This window comes from Myotis yumanensis, unplaced genomic scaffold (assembly GCF_028538775.1).
Source record: "Myotis yumanensis isolate MYYU_CA2020_CCGP unplaced genomic scaffold, mMyoYum1.0.hap1 SCAF_2, whole genome shotgun sequence".
NCBI lineage: Eukaryota > Metazoa > Chordata > Mammalia > Chiroptera > Vespertilionidae > Myotis > Myotis yumanensis.
The window spans coordinates 150,524,540-150,544,624 of record NW_027223753.1 but is presented as its reverse complement, the minus strand read 5'-3'; the positions used below and the strand labels follow the sequence as shown (position 1 = coordinate 150,544,624).

General features: G+C 40.3%; 1 protein-coding gene and 1 pseudogene across 7 annotated transcripts in view; one reads left to right on the top strand and one right to left on the bottom strand.

Annotated features, from left to right (window-relative positions):
• The first annotated feature begins 1,377 nt into the window (after window positions 1–1,377).
• LOC139002153 (dynein light chain roadblock-type 1 pseudogene) lies at window positions 1,378–1,922 on the top strand (annotated as a pseudogene).
• A 2,858-nt stretch (window positions 1,923–4,780) lies between these two features.
• The window catches only part of LOC139003832 (OX-2 membrane glycoprotein-like), a 31,879-nt gene continuing 16,574 nt past the window's right edge, over window positions 4,781–20,085 (bottom strand). For 4 of the 7 annotated variants that reach the window (XM_070406174.1, XM_070406178.1, XM_070406177.1 and 1 more), the window contains 4 exons: window positions 19,383–19,655; window positions 18,594–18,701; window positions 14,750–14,862; window positions 4,781–12,929 (listed from right to left, as the gene is read on the bottom strand). In XM_070406174.1, the coding sequence (XP_070262275.1) occupies window positions 14,753–14,862; window positions 18,594–18,701; window positions 19,383–19,655 (491 nt within the window). In that variant the 3' untranslated portion in view covers window positions 4,781–12,929; window positions 14,750–14,752. Of the gene's footprint in view, window positions 12,930–14,749; window positions 14,863–15,411; window positions 15,994–18,593; window positions 18,702–19,382; window positions 19,656–20,085 lie in introns of those variants that run through there. The other 3 variants (XR_011470305.1, XM_070406176.1, XM_070406175.1) reach the window with 3 other exon arrangements.

The window sequence follows — 20,085 nt, the reverse complement described above, 5'->3', positions numbered from 1 at the left end:
AGATGGTGCAGTCCGGGCTGAGGGACCTCCCCACTCCATGCACGAATTTCATGCACTGGGCCTCTAGTAAAAGTATAAAAGAATCTTAAAAGACACCCAATTCCATGCAAAGAAATTTCCCTCCTGACCGTTCAACCCCTGAACCACTACTCCAATTGCCAAAGGCCAGCAATTTCATAATTCAGCCCATTGCACGCACTTTTGAGCATTTTCAATGATTAGAAAGTCTGCCCTTTTACTTTCTGCCACTTGGTTCTAGTTCTATTCTCTGGATCTCTGTATTATTTTCCTAGGGCTACTATAATGGATTATCATACATTTTGTGGCTAACAACAACAGAAATGTATTTTCTCATTGTTCTGGAGGCGGGAAATCCACAGGGCTACACTCTCTCTGAAGGCTCTATAGTAGTCTCTGTTCTTTGTCTCTTCTAGCTTTTGGCGGCTCCAGGAATTCTTCGGCTTGTTGCCACAGCACTCCAATCTCTGCTCTCGTGGTCCCACTGCCTTTTCCTCTTCTCTGAATCTCTTATGAAGACACTGTTCATTGGATTTAGGACATGCGGAGATAATTCAGGATGACCTCATCTCAAGGTCCTTATCTTAAAGCTGCACATACCTATGTTCCAAATAAGACCATACTTGCAGGTTCTAGAGATTAGAATGTGGACCTAATTATTTTACAAAAGAGTAAAGTGGTCTGTTTAGTGAAACCAAAGCTGGGTTTTAGGTATTACTTCCTAGAGAAATTCTCCAAAAGGTTTTGATCAAAATCATTTCAAAAATTTATCAAAATTGTTTTCATGTAGTTCTGCCAGTTTATAACAGAAAATGCTACTTAGCCTTCCCAAGTCTCCAGGATATTTATTGTAGTTGTTGTTATTGTAGTATTTTGTGTTGTCGTTGTAAAATAGAATAATGGTACCCTTTTTTAGGGTTGTGGTGTATATTAAATGACATACTATATAAACAGCAACCAGCACTATGCCTGCTAAAACAGCAAAGTAGTCAATAGATATTAGCTCTCTTTATTATCATTATTTTAAGGTACTTTGAAGTTTTCAGTGTATAACCAGCAACTCTTCTGATTTAATCCTCATAATCTCACAGTTGTGTAGGTATTACATCAGGAGACGGAGACTTGGCAAGAGTTGCCTAATATTTCCACAATACAGTAAAACCTCGAATTAAAGGACTAATTTAGGCAAGGGACTGTCTGTGAAAGCGAAAAGTCTGATATATAATAAAGTAGGTTTTGCAAATGTGTATGCTAAAAAATTGACAAATTAGTTTGTGCAATTGAAATTAAATATGTATGAAAAGTTTAATTTCACAGAAAAGTTTTTTGTATGTGTTGCTATAATTTTAGATTTATCCTGAATAGGTCAAGTAGATTCTTGGATTCACCAGTCACCTCGAGTAAACAAATGCACATGACTGGGGCATGGCTTAGTGCACATGGGAACATGGACTTGAGTTATAACTGCTGCAGCAAGTCACGTCCTGGCAGAGCTAACCCATCCATCTGAGATGGCAGAGGTGGAGGAGACACTGAAGCATCCTCAGAGCCAGAAGGGAGTGCAGGGAATCATTGTGGTGAACACAGAAGGCATTCCCATTAAGAACACCATAGACAATCCCACCACTGCACAGTATGCCAACCTCATGCACAACTTCATCTTGAAGGCCCGGATCATCACAAGTGAAGTTGACCCCCAGAATGACCTCACCTTCCTTCAAAACCACTCCAAGAAAAATGAAATTATGGTCACACGTAATAAAGACTACTTTCTGATTGTAATTCAGAATCCAACTAAATAAGCTACTCTCTTGGCTCCATGCATCATTTCTTAAGTTAATGATAATAATAGTGTTAATCATGTCAACCAACAGGCAGGTGGAAATTGCCTTAGAGCCCATGTAGACCGGTCCAGTGACCAGAGTGGGCTGCAGATCTGCTCCATCCCACCAAAGCGTCCCTCTGCTGACCAGTTGCCCTGAGTTCCCAGGAGGGCCCTCTTTCCTCAAGCTCAGGTTTCCGAACAAGAGCTTATGAGAGGCCCACATCCTGCTTTCTTCTGACCTTCTGTTCACTGTGTTGCCCTTGGAAAAGGCTGCTTTCCTTTAACTAGCAATAACTGAAACTTAAAAAAAGAAAGAAAGAAAGAAAGAAAGAAAGAAAGAAAGAAAGAAAGAAAGAAAGAAAGAAAGAAAGAAAGAAAGGAAGAAGTCATAGCCCTAACCGGTTTGGCTCAGTGGATAGAGCGTTGGCCTGCGAACTCAGGGGTCCCAGGTTCGATTCCGGTCAAGGGCATGTCCCTTGGTTGCGGGCACATCCCCAGTAGGACATATGCAGGAGGCAGCTGATCGATGTTTCTCTCTCATAGATGTTTCTAACTCTCTATCCCTCTTCGTTTCTCTCTGTAAAAAATCAACAAAATATTTTTTTTTTAAAAGAAAGAAGTCATGCTCTGTGACCAGACTGATTGCCACTTGCGATGCGGTATGATCACGTGCTATCATTCACTGAGCATTGGTTATGAGTGGTGACTCTTGAATTCAAATATGTAGATTACAGTTAACAACAAGAAATAACCTGTTAATGTGATTATAAGAAAATCTTGGTTAAAAGCATTTAAAAATTAACAGGGTGTTAATTTTCACATATGAAATATTGACCAGAAATTTTGTATGTTAAATCGTGGTCCGCAAAATCGAGGGTTTATTGTAGTAGTTTAAACATTAACTTTTTTCTTTATTGATTGATTAAGGCTGTTCTTATTACCATAAATACAACTGGCAGAAAGACATGTATAACATAGTAAGGAAAAATGTAATGTCACTAATACTTCATTGGTATAGAGTCTAATTATCACAAACTTCAACTACTAACATCATTACTTCTATTGCATTTCCTTGTTCAATAAAGCCAAGCCAAGCATGAGCCCCAAACTTGTGAAATCACGTGTTTTCTTTCTTTTCATCTTTTTGGTCACTTTTGAAATGTTTTCTCTGATATGTTTAGCTTTCAATGAGAGTGCTTGGAAATTCACTCAAGTCTGGCTTCGTAAGTGTTAGCTTTATAACTGGTTCTTGGGGTTTCCTGCTGTTTTTAACCTGATATATCTGGAAACTTCCTCTCTTTACCCAAGAATGTGTTTCTCTCTTTCTCACTCACAGTAAGATACAAGGAAAAAAATAGCTTTGCTGAAAACAAAATTATTTTAGACAGAGGAAAGAATTCCCCAGAATTAAGCATATTCCCCAGAACTGTACATATTGAATATCAAACCAGATGTTTACCTGTTCACTGCCAAAGAAGCTGGAGGTCTGTCAAAAAACAATGATGGAAATAGCTTTGATCCTCATTCAGTGGGAAACAGTCTGGGAAAATTTTGGGTTCCAGTAAGTGCTGAGGTTCTAAAACTATATATAAATGTAGAAAATAGTTTTGTTCTGCTGAATCAGTACCCTAACCAGATTTTGTCAGGCCACACAAGAGTCTTTGTAGCTACCTTGGGAGTTTCTGTTGCCTGGTTCTCTCATCTATCCTGGTAAAGTGCTTGTGTGATTTCAGTGAGTCACCTGACATTTCTAGGCCTCAGTGTCTTCACCTCTGAAATCCTTTCTAACTCTGAATTTCTATGATTCTTCCATGGTCTCTTCCATGATATACATCAGGAGGTTTCAGTTTACCCAGGGGCACTAATGTCCATCGACTCTTGAGACTCTAGGCCTCAAACTGTAGCTAGCCTTTTATACAAGACAATGGCTTCTGATGACACCTTGGGGATAAAGCCCAGTCATGTCAAATACAAGTTAACAGGCTTGAAGTTCCATCAAGAAATGCATTCTCTCTTTCCAAGGGATTTGTAAATTAAAGTTAGCTGTAAGGCAAAGTAGAGAGAAGCATTTCCTTTACCCAAGGGGTTCCAACCATGCCTGGAAAACCGCAGAAACCCACTGGCTCAAGCAAAAAGGAGGGATAAGATTCTAGGATATTTTTATTTTATTTTTATTTGTATTTTAGGATTATTATTATTGTTTTTATTATACACTGCATTTTTTAAAAAAATTTGTTTTATTGCTTAAAGTATTACAAAGAGTCTTATATATGTCTCCTTTTTTTCCCCCCTTGACCTTCCCCTGGCCTCCCCTACCCCGCAATGTCTTGTGTCCATTGGTTATGCTTATATGCATGCATACAAGTTCTTCAGTTGATCTCTTACCCTCCCTCCTCCCAACCTTCCCCGGCCTTCCTGCTGTAGTTTGACAGTCTGTTCGATGCTGCTCTGCCTCTGTATCTATTTTTGTTCATCAGTTTATAATGGTCCTTATTATCCATAAATGAGTGAGATCATGTGTTATTTTTCTTTCATTGACTGGCTTATTTCACTTAACATAATGCTCTCCAGTTCCATCCATGCTGTTGCAAATGGTAAGAATTCCTCTTTTTTACAGCAGCATAGTATTCCATTGTGTAGATGTACCACAGTTTTCTAATCCATTCATCTGCTGATGGGCACTTAGGCTGTTTCCAAATCTTAGCTATGGTAAATTGTGCTGCTATGAACATAGGGATGCATATATCCTTTCTGACTGGTGTTTCTGGTTTCTTGGAATATATTCCTAGAAATGGGATCACTGGGTCAAATGGGAGTTCCATTTCCAGTTTTTTGAGGAAACTCCATACTGTCTTCCATAGTGGCTGCACCAGTCTGCACTCCCACCAGCAGTGCACAAGTGTTCCCTTTTCTCCGCATCCTTTCCAGTACTTTTCATTTGTTGATTTGTTGATGATCCCCATTCTGATAGGTGTGAGATGATACCTCATTGTTGTTTTGATTCGCATCTCTCGGTTGATTAGTGACTTTGAGCATGTTTTCATATGTCTCTTGGCTTTCTTTTCTTTTTTTTTCTCTTGGCTTTCTGAATGTCCTCTTTTGAAAAGTGTCTATTTAGGTACTTTGCCCATTTTTTGATTGGATTGTTTATCTTCCTTTTGTTAAGTTGTATGAGTTCCCTATAAATGTTGTAGATTAAACCCTTATTGCTGATAACATTGGCAAATATGTTCTCCCATGCAGTGGGCTTTCTTGTTGTTTTGTTGATGGTTTCTTTTGCTGTGCAGAAGCTTTTTATTTTGATGTAGTCCCATTTGTTTATTTTCCCTTTAGTTTCCAATGCCCTAGGAGGTGTATCGATGAAGAAATTGCTTCGGCATATGTCTGAGATTTTGTTGCCTTTGGATTCCTCTCAAAACTTCCTGGTACTGGCACAAGAACAGACATATAGATCAATGGAATAGAACAGAGAGCCCAGAAATCAACCGGAACCAATATGCTCAATTAATATTTGACAAAGGAGGCGAGAACATACAATGGAGTCAAGACAGTCTCTTCAATACATGGTGCTGGGAAAATTGGACAGATACATGCAAGAAAATGAAACTAGACCACCAACTTACACCATACACAAAAATAAACTCAAAATGAATAAAGGACTTAAATGTAAGATGGGAAACCACAAAAATACTAGAGGAATCCAAAGGTAACAAAATCTCAGACATGGGATATTTTTAGTCGGTTTTCACAAACACAGGTCGGTGCACTCCCATCCACACAATAGGATCAATGAGCTCTCATCAGATTGCTCATTATCACCAAAATTTTAGAGTTTCCTGCTATTTATGACGGAAGAGCCATCTAGTCTATTAACTAATATATTACTTAAAAGCAAGTAAAGCCATCACATGATTTATTTCTACATGAGATATTTAGAATATTGTCTTTGATTTATAAGAAGGGAAGCCAACATGTATACAAGTTTAGGATGTTACGAGATACAGACTAAACAGCAGACACAGAATCATGTGGTATCTCAAGTACCTCATCTGGGCAGCTGGGCTTCAGTGCCTTTCTGCTGTTGGACTAAAAAGTGAAAGCAAATCCCAGAAAAACATAACTCCCTTTTGAGTTCCAACTTTTTGAGGTGAATTTTCCACTATCAGGACTAACTTTTTTTAGTTGAAAGCACCAAAGCATCTGTTATGTTCTCTGGAGCCTTTCAAGTTCTGGCACAGTTTTAATAGCATGACATATCATCAGATATGGTAAAGCAGCATAACTCTAAGGAGAGAATTCAGAGAAATCAATTTTGGCTTCCCTTTAAGTGTTTTGGAGGGCCCTCTGCCATCTCGGATGGCAGGTTATGGCTATTTATACTCCAGAGCAAGATGGCAAAACCTTATTCAGAAAGCCAAATGCTAAATAGCCAGAACATTAACTTTTATTCCTTTTGCCTTATCCACAATGCAAAGAAAGAGCAAATCATTCTGGATGGCGTTCTGGGGAACAAGGCCCAGCAGGTTTTATCTCTACTCAGCCAAAGGCAGCTCCCACTGCCAGCACTCCTACCTCCTCTTCAGCCCCACGTCTGATGTCTATGTCTGGACAAGGGTGAGGCTGACTGTGAGGGTGAGAAGGAATTGGAAAGCAATGAAGGATATCAGCCCTGTGCTATTTCAGTGGGAGTTTTGGGATCACAGAGCACACATGCCTCAAGACATTAACTTGCACTTGAGCCTTACAACCCCTCGGTAAGACAGCCTTGGTGCACACCCAACTTATAATTAAGAAAATGCAAATTCAGTGAGACAAAGTAACTGATCACACATTACTAAATGTCAGGAATGGAAATCAAACCTCATTCTTTTGGCTCTAAATTCATCATGCTTCTTCTAGGCCTCATGACCACCAATTTCTAAAAGTCCCTTTCCTCCTCTCTAGTTCAATCACACTTTCCCACAGGCAGGAAGGGTGTTTCAATGCAAAGGCGACTGTATTCCTCCCTTTCGTAATGTATTAGCATAAAATGTACTTGTTCAAGAAATATGTATTGACAGCTTGTATTTGGCACTCAAGAAAAGCAAACAAGCAAACAGATAAAAAATAATCCCTGCCCTTGCCCAGGCAGGTGTGGCTCAGTTGGTTGGCATATCATCCCATATACCAAAAGGTCACGGGTTCGATTCCTTGTCAGGCTCATAACCAGGTTGCAGGTTTGATCCTGGTTGGGGCAGCGCAGGAGGCAGCTGATCGATGTCACTCTTCCTCTTACATCCTTTCTCTAAAATCAATAAAAATCATGTCCTTGGGTGAAGATTAAAAAAAATTCTCTGCCCTCATGAAGCTTACAGTATAAGCAGCGGTTCTCAACCTGTGGGTCACGACCCTTTGGCAGTCGAACGACCCTTTCTCAGGGGTCACCTAAGACCATCCCGCATATCAGATATTTACATTATGATTCATAACAGTAGCAACATTACAGTTATGAAGTAGCAACGAAAATAATTTTATGGTTGGGTCACAACATGAGGAACTGTATTTAAAGGGCCAGAAGGTTGAGAACCACTGAAAGGAGGCAAATAATAAAATAAACAAGTAGAGTATATTGCATGGTAGATGGTGATGGGGTTTATGTGACTATCTGAAACACACACACACACACACACACACACACACACACACACTCCAGGCAGAGAGACAGAGAAAAGAGTCAGTGCAAAAGCCCTGTGATGGAAGCATGTCTGTGTGCAGGTGAGATAGCAAGGAGGCTAGTGTGGTTGGCAGAGCAAGATTAGGAGAAAGAATATTTCTGAGAGTGTTAGGGAGCACAATCACATAGAGATTGAAAGCCCGTGTAAATACTTTGGCTTTTACTCTAAATAAGATGGGAAGAACTTGGAAATTTTATGCAGAAGAATGACATTATTTGTCTTGAATTCTATTTTAAAACAGTATTAAAAATAGATTATAAGGGGGAGAAAGCAGAAGCAGGAGATTAATTAGAAAGCTATAGCAACTATCTGGGAGAAACAATGATGGTTTAGGCCAGGTGGTAGGATTGGGAGTAGGAGGTGGAGTCTGAGTGTATTGACAGAGCAAACAGGATATATTGACAAGTAGGATGTGAGATAAGTCCACAGGATGAGTAAACAGGACAGAGAAGGCATGGGCAGGAAGCCTGAGGAAAGTCAGCCTCATTTTTCATATCTGCAAAATGGGCTTAAATACCTTCCCGACCTCACAAGGCTCAAATGAATATGATTTTTGCACAAGAGTTGGCTTGCTTAGAATCAAATAATAGCTCTGCATGACTTTGTGCAAGCTCATTAACCTGAGCAACTGTGGTGGGAAGACTGAGGTCAAATCTGGAATGTTTTGAGAAACATTACAGTTGTGAGAATTAATTTAGGAAGCTTTATTTTTAAAAAGTAAAATTTCTTTTCTGGTAAGTTAAGAATAACAATAGAGGAAAGTTGGTCCAAGAAAACTATTTTAACCAAAGCCCAATGAACCCTAGTTGTAACATGGATTTCACCCTCTTTGAACCTGTGTTTATGAAATGTTATCTACTTGGTGATTAATACATTTTTACCTCTCCCCTCTTGGAAATCCTCACTTTCAGTTTTAATTTTATTTAAGCACAAAAGTTTTCTTTTTTCTTTTCTCTGTCTCTTAATAGGTTTACCACCAATCTGGAATTTTTCTATTTTTTTTTCTAATGAGACAATTACGTGATTGTGTTATTATTCTAAGTGACTCAAATAATTACACTTTCCCAGTCTGAATATGCAAAGCTTAAGCTGCTTTCCAATTCAGAAAAAAAATACCACTTTAAGATAAGTAGGGAGGATGTGGTAAGCCCGCCCCAGGAATGAGAGAACAGGAGCCAGAGGGCAAGACTGGCGCTCCACAAACATCTGGGGTCTGCCAGCTCTGAGTCATCCCTTCCTCCTTCTCTCTCCATTCTCTTTGACCCTCCCAAGTCCTGTCCATAAAAACCTACCTATTCTAAATTCAAACCTCTCAATATCCTTCAAGGCAACTGATAATGCATTTAATAAACCAATTTAAAATCCAGTTATTAGTGATTGAAGAAGGCTTAGTCCTATTACTTTCAGCAGTTTAAGAGGAACTCTCAGAAAGGCAATGGCTGGAATGTTTAGGCACTTCACAGACAGAGAGCTATTTAGTAAGGAGTTCTTCCTTTAAGAAAGACTCGAAATCTCATAAGGTGGTCTCCTTTGCCTATATTTTAAGTGAGCAGTGTTCAGTATTTTTTTTTTTTTTGTATATAAATGATTAGATCTTTATTAAGCAGAAGTAGAAATTGGGAGAGAGTGAGACTTGCCCAGTCTAAGCTGACCTGTGTAGAGGTCCTAGGGGAATAGTGAGGAGCTGGAGAAAGGGGTGCCTGATTGCGGAAGGGCCCCAAGGGTGGGAGGACTCAGGATCCTAAGAACAATCTTCAGGACTGTCCAGGGTGCTCCCTTTGTGTATGACCTGGCAGCTGTAGCTGGGGCTAGATTTCCACTTGTCGGATGTCAGGCTTAGGAAGCTGCTGGCTGTGTACTTGTTGCTCTGTTTCAAGGGCTTGGTGGTCTCCACATTCTGGTGACGGGGCTGCCATTTGCCTTCCAGGCCACTGGCACACTGCTGGGGTGCAAGTCACCGATGGGAACACAGTGGCCAAGGTTGTAGACTTGGGCTGACCTAGGACCCGGAGCTGGGTCCTGCAGCCAAAGACACCACAGTGACTGAGGCTCTGACTAAAACCCACCAGGCCAGTACCTGAGGCCTGCCCCTCAGGGGCCAGTCTGGAACAAGAACCTACTGTCCTTCAGACTCTAAAGGCTTCTTCCTTCCCAGGTCTGGGTGGCCGTGGCCCCACCCAGCAGCATCAGCGGTCAGCACTGCTTAGGGCCAGAGCTGTGATCCCCTGAGTCCTCATTTGGCCTGTCCTGGGCCTCATCTACCTTCAGGGTCAAAGGCACTTCTGGCCTGACCTTCAGCATAAACCCCCTGGAAAGTGTGGGTACTATTGGCAGGCACCCCCGGTCCTCACTGGCAGTGGCCATCCAAGTGTACCCTGGCCTGAATAGTCCCATCCCCTGCCTGGGCCTTCTCTGGTGTCTGCCCAGTGCCTGGTCCTCTCCAGGGTTGTTATCCCTGGGGATATTCTTTAGTGTCATCTGCCAACTGTCCTGCTATTTGAGATCCAGAACTCAACCATGTCCCACCACAAACCCTGCTGGCCTTGCCCCTGGGATGCTGGGTGGGGCACACCTGCTCCTGCCATCTTTCTCTGGTTCTACAACAGTGCCTCTGGTCTATAGAGCATCTCCCTGGGGCCTGGAGGGGCTGTGGAGGGCAACTGAGTGCCTAGTGGACGAGGAATTGAGTTCCTTGGGGCTAGGCCAGGCCTTCTTTTCTGATCAGGCCCTCAGGCTGGGCCCCTGCACACTCTGCTCCTGCCAGTCAATCTCAGCCCCTCCTTGGCTGGTTTGGTCAAGCCTGGTAGGTTTGGTCAGCTCTTCACTCGGCTTCTCACCTAAGCAAGGGTCCTTCAGGGAGTCATCTATACCCCTCCCTCAAGGAGTAATGCCAAGCTCATGAATGTTGAAACCACTCAGGCCCAGGTTTCCTCTGGACCTCAGTTTCCTTATCCATGAAATGGGGCGTTTCCTTTGCATCAGGGAGGGCCTGAGGATAATTGAGATCATGTGTCTGCTAAGCGTCAGCACATAGCAGGTGTTGAACAAATGCTGGTTCCCTGTCTACCTGCTCTTCCTTTGAGCTTTGGAACAACTCTTACTGTGTCGTTGAGCCAAGTGTCCCTGTTTTACGGGTGAGAAAACCAAGGCCCATAGAAGATGAATGTGAGATTCAAGGTGGTTTCAGGACGCAGGGTGCAGGGTGAGCTGGAATCTAAGAGTGAGCATGTTCCCTGCATTTCCAGCCCTTTGCCCACCTGGAAGGCTTGTGCTTTGCTGCCAAGGGAGCCAAGGTTTGGGTTTTGTTGGGCAGGGGCGGGGCAATGGGTTGCACAGAAGCTTCGGGTTGAAGCCCATATACATGCGATGATGAGAGTGATGAGCAGTCTTCGGTATTGTGCCTGAGACCCTCTCAGGAGGTCCATAAAGTCAGAAGTATGTCACAATCACACCAACACATTGTTTGCCTTTTACACTCTCATTCTCTCACCAGTGTGCGGTGGAGTTTCCCAGAAGCTACATGAAGTGTGATGTTGACATCACTCTGACGACTCATAGAATGTGGGCTTGTACATTTTTCTTTTTAAAATGTATGTTTTAATTTCAGATATGGCAAATATCAACAGACATAATCCACTTTACAAGAAAACTCGTTGGGGGTACTCAATAATGTCTGTAAGTGTGGAAAGGGGTCTTAAATATTTGAGAACTGCCGCTTTAAGTTATCCTGCCTGATCTGGCAGCTGAGATACCAGAAATATTACAAAACCAGGAACAAAGTGGTAATTCCTACTAAATTCAAAACTGTGTGAGGTTATCTGTTTGCAAAGGTTGGTATCTAAAAGCAAAACAGGAAGTACACATATAAGGATGTGCTCCAAACCTGACCAGGTCATGTCTAAAGGACACAGGCACCAACTTGAAAGAGCCTATTGACCAGATCAGGGACATCTGTCCACGGCATCTTTAAGGGGTGAGAGGTAGAGGGGAGCACAAGGTTTCATACCCAGAGGAAAAATACAATTAATTTATCATTAATGTCTACATTTTCCACAGTTCCCAAGACAATATCATAAACCAAATATTTAGAGTTCACACTTTTAATTCTTCAGCATATTATACAAATGTAAGAAATAACACAGAATTAAATAACATCTCAATAGCTTACTAAATATATAAATATCCAATTCAACAGTGAAAACAACTTAAGTTTTAGTTCCTAGGTCACTGGATAGAGACAAGAAAGCCAAAGATACTGAAAAAGTCACTAATTTGGCCTTATGATTATTAGAGAGTTCCGAAATGTTCCCACTAGTTAAAACAATATATTTAGAACAAAGGGAATTGTACACCCAGACATGCATCCACTGCTACTGTGAAAAGTGAACTCATAGGAAAAGAAGCTAGGAGAGACAAAGCATTTGAACTGGCCAACTGCTATTTAGGAAATCTAAATGCCTGGATTCATAATATATTTTCATTATACGTACTAGTCTGAATTCAGAATGCCTAAAATAGGGCTGGGTCATATTATGAGACAAATGGGCAAGGAGTGCATGCATTTTTTAAAATGTGAGCTGCTGTCTAAGACTAACAATGTTTATTCTGCTATAAAAATAGGCAAGTAAAGTTAAGCTTGCCATGTTGTTTCACAATAAATTCAGTCCAATTTTCATTGTGATGTCACAGAAATACATGAAGAATAGCAGTGAAACCAAGGGTTCTAGAGAGACCAGCTATTAGCAAAGCAGTAAGCAGGTAGTGGATTGGATACTAAGTGACAAGGAAACAGATTCATGGACCTACGAACAGCAAGAGAAGAAGAGATGGAACAGCCACAGAAAAGCAAAAGGTAATCTCAGAAAAGTTCTTTGGTCCTTAACCTTCCCAACTTCTTTGCTCTTGTTCATGTCTTTTCCCTTTGTTCATATCCCTCCTCCTGGAATGACATCAGTTTTTAGAGCAGAATGGCAAATCATCTGGTCCAACTCCTTAATTTTCTGGATGCCATGGTGGAAGTTCATTGAATAGTGATTAATATGGGGTTGCCACCAGTCTCAGCCAAAGACAGTCTCAAACTGTGGCTCCTCATGCTAAGTCCAGTATCCATTCAACAGCACAACACTGCATTGCTTTACAAAATCAATCCTACAACAGACCTGAGAGGTAAATGGACTTCCTCTTGTAATTCGCACAAGCACGGATTAGCTTAGATGGCAGTAGAAAGTCTTGAAATTCTTAGGCCTTTTACTTCCACCTCTTTTGCTCTCATAGGTCCCTGGAGAATGACCCTTTCACTCCTGCTTTCCTCCCGCATCAGATTCAAGTAGACCAGAGAATAATTTCCAGGGTTCTGCAGCTCTCCTAGGGCTCTGGATAAGAGAAAGATCAAGATATTAACTTTGCACATTTATAATTTCGATCTTAATAGATTTTAAGAAAATAATCATAGAATTCTCCTTGTGCAGATTTAATCAGCAAAGATAAGGAATTAGACATTCTTGACCCAATATGATGTGAGGGGACTATGACTCTCTTTAAAAAGATCTATAGGTAATTCTAGGCAATAAAGGTTTGCAGAGTCACTTAAGACTAAAAGGAAAAGAACATATTCAAGAATTCCAAGCAATTTAGGTATTTTATCCATAAGACCTTGAGCTTTGTTTCCTGTGGACATTAAATTGCTGGATGGACATTGAGTTAAGAATGGTCATTGAGTTAAGAAAGTAGATAAATGGAGATCCTTTAGGCCAGTGGCTGGCAAACTGCGGCTCGCGAGTCACGTGGGGCTCTTTGGCCCCTTGAGTGTGGCTCTTCCACAAAATGCCACGTAAGGGTGCACATGTACAGTGCGATTGAAACTTCGTGGCCCATGCACAGCAGTCAGTATTTTGTGGAAGAGCCACACTCAAGGGGCCAAAGAGCCGCAGGTGGCTCGTGAGCCGCAGTTTGCCAACCACTGCTTTAGGCTATTGGCTTGCTAGCACAGAAACTGGGAGGTCGTGGGCCTCCCTACAAAACATGTAGACAGTGAAGTAAAAGACCTGGAATTTTATCTTGGCACCATCACTCTGTATCTCTCAATCTTAAGTGTTTCTTACAAAATCCTGAAAAATTTCTGCATATCCGAACTTTGCTATTATTACCAACGTGAGCTGTCTGTGGCAAAAGACAAGAATGGCTCAGGCAAAAATGCCCAAGTTTAAGGGTCTGTTAGTCATAAGTTTGTAGCCAGATTATACCATGAAATTTGTATATGATGGGTGGCACCCATCAAGGGTAAAATTTTATAGAAAAAAAAAAAGTGGCTTTGAAATGCAAAATTTAAGCCAGGAATTCTGACCTAGGAGTTCAATAAAAGTTGCATAACACCTTTCTTATAAAAGCATTGCATTTTTTCTTCTTAGAACTATGAGGAAATTGGGGTAGGGATGAGGATTACCACTCATCCAGCCCTCATCTGGAAAGCATACATACAATTATTTAGCAAAGCAAAGATTCTTATTTTTTTAAACAAATATTCTTTGTATTGCCTTTACAACATATCATCAATTTCACTATTACAAATTGTTTACTGGTCATCTCTGTTATGTGACATAGTATTAAGCTTAAAATAGGAGAAAGGAACATAATCAATAGGAGAAATTAACTATCATTGCCATTTTTATCATTGCAAAGAGCCCACTTATATATTAGGTTATTGTATAGTGAAGTGAAATAAATCAAGGTAATTATGTAGAAAATGTGGGTAAAATAAAAACACTTCTACATTAAATAGATATATTCTTGAAAAAAGAGTGATGTTTGGAACATGCACTTCATATGTTTGTCTAAATTTTCTATTGTTTTCCAGTTTAGTCTCGACTCAATGAAACAAAACACAATTGCTAACTCAAAATTAGGCGATTGTCTATGATGATCTGCCTCAAAGTAATGTTTTTGTTTCTGAGAAGCATGTAATCATTTTGGATTGATTAATGAGAAATAAAAGGTCATTCTCAGCCCCAATTTAACTTGATTGTAGTATATATAGAAGGGACAAAGATATGATCTAAACTTGATTTTAAAAGAAATAACTATTGTAGAATGGTGGAAATTTTCCCTGGGAAATTTTAATTTTTTCTCACTTTCTATTTCAGTTGCAAAGGACTTGATTCATAAAAGAAAAAAAGTTCTTTGAAAACCTATTAACCTATTATCTTATTGTCGCAGTCTCATGGGAAGTAACTGCAATGATCCCATCAGGAATGGAGCAAAGAGAAATTGCCTCTAACTCATCACACCTTCCTTCAGAATGCAGCCTTGCTGTTGAAAAAAAGAAAAATCAAAATCATACTCTCTGGCATCATACAGAACCACAAGAAAAGTAAAGAGTGTCTAACTTCTCCATAAAATAATAGCAGTTTTTACAGATTACCCCTCTGTCCAAAAACTATAAATTTGCTAATGCTGTTGTGAGTAATCAAGAAGTGATTTTGATCTAAAATAAACTTTACCTGACAAAGAGTTGAACCTTACTTCATATAATTTCCTTACCTACCAGACTTGTCTTCCTACTGATCAACTCCATGGAGATCATTCTTTGTCTACTTATCCTATATAATAAGAGTGTAGTATGCAAATTTTCCCCTCAACCGGGAGTTCATCCAGGAGTTCGACCAGCGGGCAGGGCTGACCAGGGGAAGGGAGGGAGTACCCGGCCTGCAGCCGGCAGCTGCTAGGGACCCTACCAGTGCATGAGTTTCATACCATGGGCCTCTAGTATTCAATAAGTTCAAGAACTAAAATCATTCCTGTCCTCCTCTCCACAAACTGAACACACACATGCATTAACACACACACATACAAACATACTCAGTTCCCCCTGTTTTTCTGTTTACAGCACCCATTTTCAGGTCAAGGCACGAATCTTGATGACATTTTCCCTGCTCATCTGTAAGTTTTAAGTTTTAAGGAGATGATGGGGGAGGGGGGGAGGAAAAATATAACTAAAAGTAAGAGGAAAGAAAGGTGGGAAGCAAATTGAAACATTTATCACAGAATTTGTTACTTGAAGAAATAAAAATTGATTTTCTTTCCCTTCTTCCAACTTTGTGCAACTTAAATTTTGATCTTAAACCAGTATTTCCTTAGCCTTGAATGTTTAAGTCTCAAGCATAATCAATACTTGGTGGTTTGATTAGCTATTTAAATTTATGGGATCAAGTGATTTGGCTGCTAAAATTTTTGAAATCAAACAAAAATTCCAATCATTTAAAATATGCCACTGAACATGCAGTGAAATTAACCAAATTGTCCCTTATATCACGAAGACATTGTCAGTAAATGGCCATCCTAGTTCTTACAAGATTCAATACGGGTTCAGTTGTTTATAGTAGTCCATTTTATTCATGATTTTGCTTTCCACAGTTTCAGTTACCTGCAGTCAACTGCGGTCTAAAATATAACATAGAAAATTGCAGAAATAAACAATTCATAAGTTTTTAAATGAAATTTTTTGGTGACATTGGTTAATAAAATCATATAAGTTTCGAGTGTACAATTCTATATCATCTGTGTATTGCACTGTGTGTACACTACCCAAAGTCAAATTTCCTCCCATCACCATACATTTGACCCCCCCTTACCCTTTACTACCTAAACTTTGCACCATTTCGAGTAGTGTAATGAAATCTTGCACAGTCCTACTCCATCCTGGATATGAATTGTCCCTTTGGCCACCATATTCACACTGTACGTACTTCCTGCCCATTAGTCACTGAGTAGCCATCTAGGTTATCTGGATCAACTGCAGCAGCAGGTATCTGTTGTGCTTGTGTTCAAGTAACCCTTAATTTATTTAACAATGTCACATCACATAACTTTATTACATTTTATTTTTAGATATTGTTGTCAGTTTCTTACTGTGCCTAACTTATAAAGTAAACTTTGTCATAGGTAAGTATGTATAGGAAAAAACGTAGAACCTCCAGAATTCGGTACTATGAGTGGTTTCTGGCATCCACTGGAGGTCTCGGACGGTATCCTCCTTAGATTAGGGGGAACTACTGTATTTCATACATGAGAAAAAACCTGGGTACAGAGATAAGCTAGCTCTTATGTTTCAGGAACTGGATAAGGCAGTGAACAATTATATTTCCCAGGAAATCCAAGACTTAGTTAAATGAACAGAGGACAATTCTTTTGCAAATGCCCCTTACTGGTGGAATTCACCTTGAGCTTGAATAGATTGTATTATGATTCTTGCCCAAAAGGGACTTTTAGGAATAAACGTGAACACTTTATACTTTCCTGCTTAAACTTTCCAAAAGAATACAGCAGTAATAGCAAGCACAGAGAAAACAAGTGCAACATAGTGCCTTTCGAGTCAGGACTCTGGGGCACCGTGAGTGAGAGAACATTCTGGCAAAGGTAAGGGGCCCAGGGAGGCCTAAGCCTGCGGTTAACTAGCTGTGTGACCTCAGGGAAGAAAATCAACTTTCCTTTCCTGGGCTTCAGCTCCTAACTGGAAAAGTAAAATGTTTGGATGAAGTAGGATCAGCTTTCTGCTTCTGACATTCTGCAAACTGCTAACGAGGTCTATGGGCTTGCTGATCTGCAATCTCCTTTCTCTGACAGAATAGATACCTTGATCTACTTCTGCGAAGGGGTAATTGACACAAGATTTGTTACTTTTCTTATAAAACCACAAGAATTTATCTGGTATTTATAAAAAGTCTTATGCAAAATTAAGTGTTCAAAAAACCTAGAACATATTAGTCTATGAGACATAAAATGAAAAGAAAAAAAAATAAAGGTTGCATTTGAGTGAGGTTTTTTTTTTTTTTTTTTTTTTTTTAATATATTTTATTGATTTTTTACAGAGAGGAAGGGAGAGAGATAGAGAGTTAGAAACATCGATGAGAGAGAAACATCGATCAGCTGCCTCCTGCACATCTCCTACTGGGGATGTGCCCGCAACCCAGGTACATGCCCTTGACCGGAATCGAACCTGGGACCCTTCAGTCCGCAGGCCGACGCTCTATCCACTGAGCCAAACCGGCTTCGGCTTGAGTGAGGTTTTTAACAGACATTCTAAAATAAGCTAACATATTATTCCTTCTCTATCTTTCAGTCATCTGAGATGGAGAAAACTCCCTTATCACCCCTTCACCCTAGGAAATTCCCACCACATTCAACATAAAAAAAGTAGCTTTGCATGAGCGTTAATAAATTATGACTGTCTTCAGAAACCAAAGAAATTTAATTCTCTCTCTCTCTAGCTGACTCCTCTTGTTCCACGGTATCTCTAGTTTTATAATGTCTCACAATGTTTTAGACTCAGTGCTTATGAGGTTCTGAATTTACAATAAGAAAAGGGAAATTTTAAAAAGTCAGTTTGAAAATCTACCCTTCTATCCATTCATGTATTCATTCACTATTTTAATGAACGGTTATTGAGCCCCCTGGTATTCATAAGACACTGGTTGGGAATAGTCTATTACGGGCAGAATGACATGACATAGTTATAAGTATGGATCACCTATATGCTGCTTATAATGTTTGAGACGTAGTGAGAGTATAACACAGAAATTACTACTTAATTATTGACCATTTCGGACAATTTCACAGTCTCTTAAATGGAATAGCGGGCCTGTCGAATACTGTAAAAAGAGAAGAGATTGTTCTTCTCACTAATGGATAGAAAGAACATAGCATGGGTGTCCAGCTTTTTTCTCTGGTTCTGTCATCAGATGATTTCATAGTCATCAGATAAACATTTTCCATTCTCCTCTCCTCAGCCCTTCCTCTCAACTTACCAAACAAGTAGCCTTTATATAATCTCGGCCAATCAAAAGCAGAAACATCCAGTTTAATGTCCAATTGCAAGAAAATGATGCTGGAGGGTTATGTTAAAATACCACTAACATTTATGTATTTTGGAAACAACAAACAAAACACACTGCTGCCATCTCCTTATTTACATCTTCATGGGACCCCAAGTTATCATTCAGAAATCATTTGTTTCCTTCTTTCTACTTTCTGTGATAACTCACCTCTGTCTTGGGTCCGGTGACGCTTCCAGTATAGTAAGATTGAGATTAAGATCAGAAGAATTACCAGGGAAACAATACTTAAGAGCAGTGGAACTGAAAACCAAAAGCCTATAGACATTGAAGGGAAAAAGAGGAAAAACAGTTATAAGAGGAAGCTGTTGAGGAAAAAAGGATAAAACAATAATTGTGATGAATTGTTACCAGAGGTAAGCTTTCAATGAAAATTATTCTTAAATATAGACATGTTGTTTTTATATTTATGACATATTATTTTAAAACATTTAGATAATAATAATAGCTAACATGTTTTATGTAGTTGCCATATAATAAGAGCTTTTAATGTATTATCTTTCTAATCTTCCCAGATTGAGCTGATACCCCTCCTTCCCACCTGCAATCCTCCCATGGTGCACCATAGTTTTCTTATGGAAGCATTTAACATGCAGTTTTACAACTGCTCAGCCACTTTGGTGTTTCCTAGTAGACTAGACGCTCTCTGAGTCTTGCTCACTGTCAAATAGCCTGGCACACAACAGACAGTTAATGCTAGTGTGGAAGAATAAATGAATGAATGGATCTCAGCATTTGGTACGTGGGCACTGTGGCACATTTACCAAAGTAACATTGGCTTGATTGGCTCCCTCAACTCTGTTTTCCTTTCCCTACTTAACCCATTCTCTCCTCTATTAGCTCTTTTGTTAAGAGGCCGGGAGGTTCCGCAGAGCAATCACCACCTTCCAGGTGTGTGCACAAGTGTGACCACAGCCATCTTTGCCCACCTTCTCTTACCTTTGTTCACAGGTTGACTGAAGTCTTTCACAGTCCCCAGGTGCAGCACCTGGCAGATCACCTCCTTCCCCACCTGATTCTTGGGGTCTTTGATGTGGAGGACGCTGATGACAGACGTGGTCCCATTGGGGTGTGTGATAATCTCAGTACTGTTGTCCATTCCTGACCCAGCGACCTTCCAGGATATTGCAGGGGCTGGGCGGGCATTGGCAGAGCAAGTGACATTTAGGTGGTCTTCGGATAATTTATAGTGAAGGAATACTTTGGGCTGCACTGGGACAAAAAAGTAAAAGAATGGTCTGCCATCAGTTAAGCACCTGTTCTGAGTTTCACACTCTCCTCAGAGAGATGACAGGATGATTTTTACAATAAGAAAGTTGGGGCTAGAAAGATAAGGCAGCACACCCAACCCCTGCTGAGGCCTTCTTGGTTCTATCTGTGTCCAACTCTCTGACCTGAAGGATGGGGACCAGCCTAGTACAACCCTGTGACAAGAAAAATCATTTCTCTACTTTGTCTCTAGGTGAACTAGCTGGATGGACAGAGGATATCTTCTCTCTCAAGTAGTACAGAGCCTCACGTTTCTGTTCTCCTTTGTCATGGGCAATGCAGCATCTCTGCCTTTCCCTCGGTATCACTCACAAACGAGCACCAATGACCATGAATGAGCACCGCTGTACAAGTGGCCTGCATGTCTCAGAAG